Source organism: Alosa pseudoharengus, unplaced genomic scaffold, assembly GCF_046254945.1.
Source record: "Alosa pseudoharengus isolate Yale_2024_CS ecotype anadromous, Long Island Sound unplaced genomic scaffold, YU_APseudo_1.1 YU_APseudo_1.1_scf_21, whole genome shotgun sequence".
In the NCBI taxonomy this organism is placed as follows: domain Eukaryota; kingdom Metazoa; phylum Chordata; class Actinopteri; order Clupeiformes; family Clupeidae; genus Alosa; species Alosa pseudoharengus.
The window spans coordinates 5,481,680-5,494,194 of NW_027468674.1; the positions used below are offsets into that span (position 1 = coordinate 5,481,680).

General features: G+C 43.8%; 1 protein-coding gene across 1 annotated transcript; it reads right to left on the minus strand.

The window, feature by feature from the left end:
* Positions 1 to 51: 51 nt before the first annotated feature.
* Positions 52 to 3,209, minus strand: LOC143138690 (uncharacterized). The gene has a single exon (XM_076299109.1). It carries the CDS (start codon positions 3,207 to 3,209, stop codon positions 288 to 290), a length of 2,922 nt encoding a protein of 973 aa, XP_076155224.1. The 3' UTR covers positions 52 to 287.
* Between the last annotated feature and the right edge of the window lie 9,306 nt (positions 3,210 to 12,515).

Consider the following 12,515-nt stretch of genomic DNA (forward strand, 5'->3'; position numbering starts at 1 on the left):
AGATTGTCCCTAGACATTTCAACCAAAGATTCTAGAGCGGAGCGCTTTACATTACATTACATTACATTACATTACATTTGGCTGACGCATTTTTAACCAAAGCGACTAACAACATGGTAAACAGTTTAAGTTTTAGAGCGATTCTCAACAATATTAGGACAATTTAAAAAAACATAAGAATAAGTACAGTAAGAATAAGTGCATCAGTGAGTGCTGTTTTTAACAGTTACGTGTCCGTTTAAGACGGCTGGTGAGTGCTAGGATCAGCAAGACTTGTTGTAGTGTTGCTATGAGAGGAGATGTTCTCTAAAGAGCTGGGTCTTCAGGAGTTTTTTGAAAATGGAGAGGGATGTCCCTGCCATTGTAGGAACTGGCAGTGTGTTCCACCAACGAGGAACAACAGATGAGAAAAGTTTGGATTGGCCTGAGCGTACCGGAGGTAGAGCTAGACGTCGTTCGTCTGAGGAGCGCAGCGGTCTGGAGGTAGCGTATGTCTGTATGAAGGCATTCAAGTAGGTGGGAGCAGAACCGGAGACTACTTTGTAGGCAAGCGTTAGAGCCTTGAATTTGATGCGGGCCGCCATAGGTAGCCAATGTAGCTGGATGAGTAGCGGGGTAACATGTGCCCTCTTGGGTTGGTTGTAGACCAGGCGCGCCGCCGCGTTCTGGATCATCTGAAGTGGTTTCACTGCGCAGGCTGGGAGACCTGTCAGGAGGGCGTTGCAGTAGTCAAGTCGTGAGAGGACTATTGCCTGAACCAGAAGTTGGGTGGCATCTTGAGTTAAGTAAGTCCTGATTTTCCGTATATTGTAGAGTGCGAAACGGCATGACCGGGCGACTGAGGCAACATGATCTGAGAAGTTTAGTTGGTTGTCGAGAACAACTCCTAGATTTTTTGCAGTCCTGGTAGGTGAAACAGACAGAGAGTCAAATTTGATGTTGATGTCGTGGTGTATGGTAGGTTTAGCTGGGAGGACCAGCAGTTCAGTCTTTGAGAGGTTCAGCTGGAGGTGGTGTGCCTTCATCCATGTAGCTATGTCTGAGAGGCAATCCGAGATCCGTGCTGAAACCAAGGGGTCATCAGGTGGAAAGGACAGATAGAGCTGTGTGTCGTCTGCATAGCAGTGGTATGAGAAGCCATGCGAACGGATAATCTGTCCCAAGGAGGTGGTGTAGATAGCAAAGAGAAGGGGGCCCAGTACTGAGCCCTGGGGGACCCCTGTGGTGAGATGGTGAGGTGCAGATAGCTGACCAAGCCATGATACGTTAAATGAGCGTCCTGTGAGGTAATATTCAAACCAGGAGAGAGCAGAACCGGAGATTCCCATGTTAGCGAGTATAGAGAGAAGGATGCGGTGATTAACCGTGTCAAAGGCAGCCGATAAGTCAAGCAGAATGAGTACTGATGACCGAGCGGTCGCCCTGGCTTCTTTTAAGGCTTCTGTTACAGACAGCAGAGCCGTTTCGGTAGAGTGGCCGCTTTTGAACCCAGACTGATTTGGATCCAGAAGGTTGTTCTGTGAAAGGAAGTCAGAGACCTGTTTGGAGACTGCTCGTTCAATGCCTTTGGATAAGAAAGGCAGGAGTGAGACAGGGCGGTAGTTCTCAACTTGAGCAGGGTTGAGAGAAGCTTTCTTAAGTAACGGTGTTACCCGGGCCGTTTTGAACGCTGTTGGAAATGTGCCGGAGGTTAGCGAGGCATTGATCACGTGTGTGATAGCTGGTGCGATGGTCGGGCTGATGGACTGAAGTAGGCTCGTAGGTATAGGGTCCAGCGAGCAAGTGGTAGGACGGCTGCATGTCAGGAGTCTAGATACTTCATTCTCGGAGAGAGGCGTGAATGCTGAAAAAGATGATCTAGCAGTCCCTAGAGGTTGTAGGAGTGCGGTATCTGAGTCCGATGCGTTGAGTGGGCATGTAGAGAATTGACTGCTGATTGCCGCCACTTTGTTTGTAAAAAATGAGGCGAGGGTATCTGCAGTAAGGCTGGATGGAGGAGGAGGCATCTGAGGGTTGAGTAGCGATTTGAAGGTTGAAAAAAGTTTTCGAGTGTCTGTAGCACTGTTGATTTTGTCATTGTAGAAAGCCGTCTTAGCAGCAGTGATGCTGGCTGAGAAGGAGGCCAGGAGTGTCTGGTAGTTTTTGAGGTCATCAGTTAGTTTGGATTTGTGCCATTTCCTCTCCGCGGCTCTGAGTCTGGTGCGCTGCGATCGGAGGGTATCATTTAGCCATGGATGAGAGTGTTTGGATCGAGCTGGCCTTGTGGTAAGAGGGCACAGCTCGTCTAGACACGAGCTCAGTGTGGAGCAGAGCGAGTCTATGGCCTCATTAACCTCCAGAGAGGAGAAGGTGTTGAGTGGAGGTAGACCGGAGGCAACCACAGAGGAAAAGTGCGTTGGAGACAGGTTCCGGATGTTGCGGCGGAACGTGACCATCGGCTGAGGAGCCGGAGGCTGTTCTGTCAGGCTGACGTTGAACCGGATGAAGAAGTGGTCAGAAAGATGGAGAGGCGTCACCGTGAGGGTGTCTGTGCTGCAGTTCCGAGTGAAGATCAAGTCAAGCTCTTTGCCAGCTTTGTGTGTCGGTGGGCTTTGAACCAGTTTGAGGTCAAAGGAGTGGATCAGGGCCAGAAAGTCCGCTGAGCCTGGGGCATCTAAGTGGATGTTGATATCGCCGAGAAGAAGAAGCGGACAGTCATGCTCAGGGATGGAGGACAGCAGAGTGTCAAGTTCATCCAAAAAGTCGCCTAGTTGGCCTGGAGGGCGGTAGATGACCAGCACGTAGAGTTTTGCTGGGGCGATCACTGTGATGGCATGGAATTCGAATGAGACATATTTGTTTGAAGGCAGTAGCGGGGTGAATTTCCATTTGTTGGAGATCAGCAGGCCCGTCCCACCTTCTCGTCCAGATGGACGAGGGGTGTGGGATAGTGTAAGGTTAGTGGAGAGTGCAGCCGGGGTGGCTGTGTTCTCTGGTTTGATCCAAGTCTCAGTGAGAGCAAGGAGTTCCAACGAAAGATGGTTGGCATAGCCAGCTATGAAGTCCGTTTTGTTGACTGCGGATTGACAGTTCCACAAGCCCATGGAGAAAGAGGTTTCTGTAGGTGAGGACCGTTTAAGTTGCTGTAGGTTAAGGCGATTTCTGCCCCTTTTGGCATGATGCCGTTTTCTGCGATGGCCGGTGATAACAGATATGGTGGAATGGCACATTTTTGCCTTTGTCGGCGCCTGTGCTCGGTGAACTTGCACAGGTAAACTTGCTTGTCTTGACCGCGTCCGTCTTACACGAGGACGGCTGAAACGAGGGCTGACGCTTCAGCAACAGCCTCTATTGTTATGCTGACAGGAATTGCCTGCAGCTGTCCTCGTGTCTCACTAATGATGAATCAGCGTAGACCGCCCTCTGACGTTCGCACAGCTTAGATTGTTCAAAAGGGTGTTAATTACTGTCAACTGAAAGTCCGCTCGCTCACACCGACCGAAACTCGCAGTTTCAAGTAGCCTCCTCCCTCAGCTGTTTCCAAACGCCCAGAGTCCAATTGTAAACAATTGGAGAGGATTTGCCAGTAGTAGCCTATGTGTTCTTCCTTTCTCTCTCCCAACTCACTGCAGTTGTTGTCTGATTACCTGAGAGGTGCTCCGATATTATAAGGAGCTAGTCACGTCTGATCCCGCCCTCTGACGTTCGCTTTAGAACCTTTGATTTCAACTCAGACTTTGCACAGCTAATAATAAATCACTCCGCGATACGATGCCAAGATTTTTTAACGCTTTGACACAATGTAGCAATAACCGTTAAATTCAAATTAAATTAAAGTTCTCATCATTTACAAACGTGGGTAGCCTTGGAAATTGCAATTGGAGAAAAAAATGGAGATTGATTTCCCTAAAATAACTTTTGAGTTAATATATAAAATGTCGGATGACGAGGACGAACAGACAGTCAAGTGGGAAGAGAGCGCTTCTTCATCCAGGTGCTCTAACTGGACTGTATCGAAAAGAGCCGGCACGAAAGCAACACCGTTAAGCAAACGTCATGGGCCGTTAACTGTTTTAACACCTGGCTATCTGAAACGATGAGAGACATTAATTTGAAAACCATCGCCAAATCTCGATCCGGCGCAATAGGCCTACTGCAGGATTTTGATGCCACCATTAGAACAACCAAAGGCTATATGGCTAAGAGCTATATGGGATCAGTAGCTATGCAAGACTTCGGGCAGGACTCATTTCAACCCGACTCGTTCATTTTAAAACAGAATGAAAACGGCTGTCCTTATTTCACAATGTCTTTTTACAAAGACACGGAAAACCACCAAGACCTGTTGGAGAGGGATCTGGAATGTTGCTTACCTAGCAACCAAGACGCTGTCTATTGAAATTGGAACTATTTCTTAATGCGTAAAAACAAAGTTGAAATAAAAAAAATTCAAACAATAATGGGGTGTTCTCTAATTATTTAGTTAATGGTACAATTGTTGTATAAAAGCAATATAGCACTCGTGATCGTGGGATTGGTCATGGACAGAGCCGGACAGTAACGGAGTACATTTACTTGAGTATAGTACTTGAGTACAGTTTTGAGGGATCTGTACTTTACACGAGTATCATTTTTGGGGAGTACTCATGACTTTACTCAAGTACATTTGAGAGGCAAATATTGTACTTTTTACTCCACTACATTTCTATCCATAACCGTGAGTACCCATTACTACTTCTAAAAAAAAAAGGAAAAAAGAAAAATCTCGGAAACCCTCAATTTGTTGTTTCCCTCTCAAACGTGATTGGATTGTGCAGGCGCCACTGATTGGGACATCAGCAATCACCTTCAGCTTTCCGCCAAAGTCAACTCCATGGTTAGATTTAGATAAGAGACGAAACCATGGATGAAGACGCAGCAGGTCCATCCCGGGAATGTGCCAAGCTGTGGCCACACCTCGCCAGACTATTTCAATTTTCTGAACAAGTTAATGATAGTTTTCGCTTCAAGTGTTTCCATCACATTCCATTTTCCATTACAAAATAGTATTTTGTATTTGAAATACGTATTTTAAATACATGTATTAGAAATACTGCCCATCCCTGGCAACATGATAAAAAAAATGAAAATGACTTGATTTTACTTTCAATTCCTTTTACATTCTCCAAGGTATTAACATTAAATTGTTTCATAACTCCATGTAGGATGTTTCTGTACATAAATGTAAGCACTGTGGCAGTAGTAATGCAATATTTAGAAAATGTACTCTTGTACTCTTGATACTCAAGTACTTTTAAAAACAAGTACTTTAGTACTTTTACTTAAGTAGACATCTGACTGTTGTACTTTTACTTGTACTTGAGTAAAATTTAGCAAAGGGTATCTGTACTTTTACTCAAGTAATGAAGCTGTGTACTCTGTCCGCCTATGGTCATGGATATTCCCACGGCTGTTGTTCGGCCGTAGCTAAGAGGCCGGAGGCCGAACCCCACTCTCACTCATGTTATATTGCTTAATCAACGTTATTCTACGGATAAAACTAAGAGAGGAAAAGAGATTGGGATAGAGTGGGAAAGAGAGAAAGAAAGAGAGAGAGAGAGAGAGACTCACTTTGTCTGTGTGGTCCTACCCCTAGTACATCCTGATCCATTATGTACCAATGGCTTTGACCATACAAATGTCCAACTATTTGCCATGTCAATAGAGCACCTTTTGAATTTGGCACTGAATTAGACAGAGGGAGAGTGGGATAGAGAGAAGGACACAGAGAGAGAGAGAGAGAGAGAAAGAGAGAAAGAGAGAGGGAGTGAGGTAGAGGTACAGAGAGGGGGAGAGAGAAAGACAGAGAGAGAGATAGAGAGAGGGAGTTTATTCATTATTATTGAGTTTATTCATTCATCCCAATCAGGCCCGGGGTGGGTAATCGGGAGAATCGGGAGAATTCCTGGTGGGCCGCTTCACTTTTGGGCCGGTCGAGGTAAAAAATATTGACATTTGTCACGTTAGTCTAACTTCTCTAAAAGTAGGCTACACGTTCCGCATTCTGTGCATGGCACCGTTGCCTCTTCATGGGTTGTAGCCTACCGTGTGAGGGAGTTCTCCCCTCCCAAAAAGAGTTGGTTGAGTCCATATAGCCCGTCTTTTCCAAAAAGTTTTCTCAGATACGATAGCCGGGCCGGCCCTACAGTAGCCATAAGCGTCAGGAAGGATGGATGGTAGAAAGAGGCCAGGAGGGACTGAAACGGCCAGGTAGATGCTGCTAAATGTGCCAATCTTCTAGATTAGGCCTACAGACAAAAGTGGCAACTGGTAAAGAGAGATAGAGAAAGAGAGAAGAGAGCCTATAGGCAATGGTTATTACCAGTTATTGGGCTAATATTGGACGTTTGTAACGTTGTCAAGCTATTTCCAAGCAACATGTTACATTTCTTAAAATATTAGCCTTTTGTATCCGATTCATAGACTTTGCAGTATGCAGATATTAATAACAAAACTGAAGTTTGATCTGTGTAGGCCTATGCGGTAAAAATTGCAGCCTCTGAGCAGCAGATCAACCAGTCGACCATTGAAAATGATGAGCCCGAAATTAGTGATGAGGAGGCCATGACTACAGGGACAAGTATAGAGGATAAATTAAAGTTATTTAATGTAAGAAAGAGCAAAAATTATGCTACATGATGAACCTATATGCCTTGTTTGCTTAGAAGAGTGTGTAGTAAAGGAGTAGGCTAAATCACCAAACAACAATATAGCCTACCCATGCAAAAAACATGTAGCCTAAACATTAGTTCAATATGCCTCTTTGTGGAAGCGTGGGATAGGCTACATTTCAAAGGCTTTCTTTCTTTCTGTCTTTCTTTCTTTCTGTTTTTGTTAACTTGTGGAATAGTGGAATATTTTTTGTTAACTTCTCAGTTGAAGTGAATTAATATAACCTTTACACATTTGTTGAACCATGGTACTAAAACTACAGGATAGTAAGAGCTGAAATGTTGCTTCATTTATCCAATTTCCACCACTATGGAAAACGTGGACCGGTCTTGGGCCTGAAACTCCCGGGCTGAAAAGTGGCCCCACTCCGGCCCTGATCCCAATGAAGCACCATTCGATTTGATTTGATTTGATTTGATTTGATTTGATTTGATTTTTCTTTTTGATTTACCAATAATAGAGGTTAAGGGGGAGAGAGAGAGGTATAGTAAGAGTGAGGTAGAAATAGAGAGAGAGAGAGAGAGAGAGAGAGAGAGAGAGAGAGAGAGAGAGCAAGACTCCACTGGGCAGTAAGAGAGAGAGAGAGAGAGAGAGAGAGAGAGAGAGAGAGAGAGAGAGAGAGAGAGAGCGCAGGCCTCCACTGGGCAGCAAGAGCCAGAGTGTTACGGTGGTAAATGTGGGCTAATGGAAACACTAAGCTGCTCTGGAGACTGGACCTCAGCCATTGATTACAGCACCACAGATTTAGCCAACATCTGGACTGACCACTGGCCATACACGGACACACGCTCATATGCACACACACACGCACGCACATAACACACACACATACATAAACAAACACACACACACACAGGTCTTTCAACAATTCTATAATATGGGGTACGTTTCAAATGTAAACTGTGGTATTTAGTGGTGTGTTGTGATAGACAGAGTATATTGTGTTGTGGTGTTTAAAGGTGTGTTGTGGTGTTTAAAGGTGTGTTGTGGCAGAGTATGTTGTGTTGTGGTGTTTAAAGGTGTGTTGTGGTGTTTAAAGGTGTGTTGTGGTAGAGTATGTTGTGTTGTGGTAGAGTATGTTGTGTTGTGGTGTTTAAATGTGTGTTGTGGTGTTTAAAGGTGTGTTGTGGTAGAGTATGTTGTGTTGTGGTGTTTAAATGTGTGTTGTGGTGTTTAAATGTGTGTTGTGGTGTTTAAAGGTGTGTTGTGGTAGAGTATGTTGTGTTGTGGTGTTTAAAGGTGTGTTGTGGTGTTTAAAGGTGTGTTGTGGTAGAAAAGTGTGATGTGGTAGATTATGTTGTGTTGTGGTATTTAGTGGTGTGTTGTGGTAGAGTATGTTGTGTTGTGGTGTTTAAATGTGTGTTGTGGTAGAGTATATTGTGTTGTGGTGTTTAAAGGTGTGTTGTGGTGTTTACATGTGTGTTGTGGTAGAGTATATTGTGTTGTGGTGTTTAAAGGTGTGTTGTGGTGTTTACATGTGTGTTGTGGTAGAGTATATTGTGTTGTGGTGTTTAAAGGTGTGTTGTGGTAGAGTATATTGTGTTGTGGTGTTTAAAGGTGTGTTGTGGTGTTTAAAGGTGTGTTGTGGTAGAGTATATTGTGTTGTGGTGTTTAAAGGTGTGTTGTGGTAGAGTATGTTGTGTTGTGGTGTTTAAAGGTGTGTTGTGGTAGAGTATATTGTATTGTGATGTTTAGGGCCCTATTATGACAGTCTACAGCACGTTCCTATGTTTCTTAAACAGTCATGGGTGTGTTTAGGGTGTAACATCATTTAAACCAATGAGAATGACATCTGTCATTCCCTTTAACAGCACAAAGCGCGTTGTCAAAGAATGCATTTGTATTTTGACAGTCAGCGCCGCATTTAAAGGAGTCTGCTTGCGAGACCGTATGGAACAGTCATTCCACTAAACTATGCTATACTAAAACCTAGCATAGTATAGCCTTCACACATTTGATGCAGAATAACTACTCATCGTGAGATGTATTTCGTAATATCTTTATCCTATTTATGTTTCCCATTGTAATTGTCCAATTTGTAATGTTTTGCATGGACATGCACTGGTGTGCGTTCATGGATGATAGAAGGATGGTGCATTGTGCACCTGCCAATATGACTGTTGACAACAGGCCCGGAGTGGGTAATCGGGAGAATCGGGAGAATTCCCGGTGGGCCGCTTCACTTTTGGGCCGGTCAAGGGAAAAATATTGGCATTTGTCACGTTAATCTATCTTCTCTTAAAGTTGGCTACACACGTTCGCATTCTATGGCTAACACCGCAGCCTCTGCATGGGTTGTTCTCCCCTCCCAAGAAGAGTTAATTGGTTGGGTCCATATAGCCCGTCTTTCCTAAAAAGTTTTCTCAGATACCAGCCGGGCCGGCCCTACCGTAGTGATAAGCATCAGGGAGGATGGATGGTAGAAAGAGGCCATGAGGGACTGAAAAGGCCAGGTAAAAAAGATGAAAAGTATTGGAGGGAAATGCTGCCAAATGTGCCATGCTTCCAATTTTTTTTTGAAGAGGACAGACATAAGTGGCAACTGGTAAAGAGAGCTAGCCATGATTATAACGGCGTAATTGGGCTAATAACCTACTGGACGTTGTAGCGTTGTCAACCTATTCGCAAGTAACATATTAAATGAATTAAAATATTAGCATTTTGGTATCATCCAATATGGCTATTCATAGACTTTGCAAATATTATGCAAATATTGATAACAAAACTCAAGCTTGATCTGTGTATGCAGTAGCCTATAGGCCTAAAAACAAAAGTAGCCTGAGCAGCAGATCAGCCAGTCCCCCGCTGAAAATGATGCCCGATAATGCCCGAAATTAATTTGACTATAGGGACAAGTAGAAAGGATAATAGAGTTAACCATATGAATTAAAGTTATTTTATGGAAGAAAGAACAGTAGGCTATGACAGCAGTAGGCTACATGATCAACCTATATGGCTTGTTTGCTCAGAAGTGGGTGTAGTAAAGGAGCAAATCACCAAACAACAACATGAAAGCTGACCCATGCAGAAAAAAACATGTAAACAATACAGTAGTTCAATATGCCTCTTAGTGGAATTGTGGGATACATTTCAAATGCTTTATTTCTTCCTTCCTGTTTTTGTTAACTTATCAACCTATCCTTGTGGAATAGTGGAATATTAGCCTATAATAAAAACTACAGGATAGTAAGAGCTGAAATGTTGCCTTATTTATCCAATTTCCACCACCACTAAAAAGTGGGCCGGTCTTGGGCCTGAAACTCCCGGGCTGAAAAGTGGCCCCACTCCGGCCCTGGTTGACAATACGCACTTAAAATAACATAAACAATTCGCCATAGACTTCTGACCAGGTTTCTCTTGGTCAGTGGCGTGATGCGTTTTAGCTAGTGTATGATAGCGATTTTTAGACAATGCGCTAGGCCACTCCTTAGGTTGTTAATTACCACACCCATGGGCGCATTGTTTAAAAAATAGACGTGCAAAATAAAAAAATATACTTTGCGAGGGTGGAACAAAAGCCTGGCCTGCACACACAGATGGAGGTGGGAGCATCCCAATTAAAAAGACCTGCCGGTTTTCAAGGACACAGAGAGAGAGAGAGAGAGAGAGAGAGAGAGAGAGAGAGAGAGAGAAAGAGAGAGAGAGAGATGCACATACGCACACAGACAAAGCCAGAGGTATTCAAACACTTAAACACACAATCTTTTTAACACAAGCACAAACGCACACACACATACTGACAGAAATATGCATAGAAAGTCAGGCACACATAATAGGCATATTCACACATATGCATACATTTTCTTTCCCTTTCTTCTTACACAGAGAGAGAGAGAGACTCTATCTCACACTCTATCTCTCTCTCACACACACACACTCTCTCTCTCTCTCTGTGTGTTCGTATTAACAGAGAGAGAGAGAGAGAGAGAGAGAGAGAGAGAGAGACTCACACTCTATATCACACACACATAAATACACACACACGCATAGACACTGTGGGAGCATAGGTGACATATTTGGTGACATTTTTCTGAAACTCATGTATTTAAATTGAGCCGAATCTTACAGGGATAGATGTGTTGGTGAAGTGCATTCCAGAGGACATTTCCTAATGAGGACCTTCCTCTGACCGTACACACACACACACACACACACACACACACACACACTGCTGTCTGTGGTGGGAGTACTCTGAAAGGCCCATATTTTAAATGGCAAGAGGTGTCCAAGAAACCAAGAAAAAGGGTAGAATGTGTGTGTGTGAATAGAGCTCATAATGTTAATGCCAAGCTGTGTGTGTGTGTGTGTGTGTGTGTGTGTGTGTGTGTGTGTGTGTGTGTGGTGTTAGTGTATTGAAGTACAGTAAGATCAATGTCTCCACTGGGCAAGCACATTTCTTCTCCAATGTTCTCAAAGGCCACCACACACACACACACACACACACACACAAGGGATGTCTCTGGGTCTTCCACAGCTCATGCTTCCATGACCTAGTACAGGCGTGTGTGTGTGTGTGTGTGTGTGCGTGTCTGTGTGTGTGTGTGTGTGTGTGTGTTTGTATGAGTGGGTGTTTGTGTTTGTGTGTGTGTCTGTGTGTGTGTGTGTGTGTGTGTGTGTGTGTGTGTGTGTGTATGTGTGTGCATGTGTGTGTGTGTGTGTGTGTGTGTGTTTGTATGAGTGTATGTTTGTGTTTGTGTGTGTGTGTTTTTGTGTGTGTGTGTTTTTTTTTGTGTGTGTGTGTGTTTTTGTGTGTGATATGTGAATGGCCCCCTATTTTTCATAACAGTAAACTCTAATCATTCAGTAAAGCTGAATGAGCTGAGGAGAACAGGGTTAAATAGCCCTGCAGAATGCTTACCTCACACAATTATGGTGCGAGAGTTCAAAGTTGTCAAAATGACCTGAGCCCTAACAATGACAACAGATTTACAATTAAACAGACAATATTTACATCTAAAACTAAAGAGAATTGGCTTGTTTTTAAATCCTGAATAAATATGCGCAACAAGTATGGGTGTTCCAAGCACACTGAGGATACAAACAGGCGTCCTTGAAAATTCTGTGAAACGAAGGATTTTGCCCTTGGTAGAATTTAAAGGATGCTTGACATTGGAACAGGGCTTTGGCGAGTTTCGATGACCTACCTTATTTGCAAAAGCAGCCTTCAAAGACCTGTCTTCGACCTGTGTGTGTGTGTGCCATGTATAGTGTGTGCATGCGTGTGTGTGTGTGTGTGTACACAACCACTCCATTAACATTGAGTGTCACAAATCTGCTACCTATTGGGGAGTGTTTGTGTAAGACAGATCCACTAACTAACACAGAGTCTTTATGTGTGTGTGTGTGTGTGTGTGTGTGTGTGTGTGTGTGTGTGTGTGTGTACGTGTGCGTGTGTAGGATTACTCTGCTAACTAAACTAGGGACACGGTCGTGACTGAACACACATCTCCCCCTTCAATTGCTTCCTGTGATGCTTCCACTCTCCCTTTCTCTGTCTCTCTTTCTCTCACACACACACACACACACACACACACACAAACTTCCCCTCTGTCTCCGTCTCTTCCTCCAAATAATGTCTTTATTGAATGAATCATTCCATCCTTACTGTATGCTTTATAATAAAGACTGCATCATTCCCTCTGTATAATAAAGACTGCATCATTCCCTCTGTATAATAAAGACTGCATCCTTCCCTCTCTGTAATAAAGACTGCATCCTTCCCTCTCTATAATAAAGACTGCATCATTCCCCTCTATAATAAAGACTGCATCCTTCCCTCTAATAAAGACTGCATCCTTCCCTCTAATAAAGACTGCATCCTTCCC

Bases quoted from the DNA above. Each gene is read 5' to 3' on its own strand.
- LOC143138690 (XM_076299109.1), bottom strand. From the start codon at position 3,209: ATGTGCCATTCCACCATATCTGTTATCACCGGCCATCGCAGAAAACGG.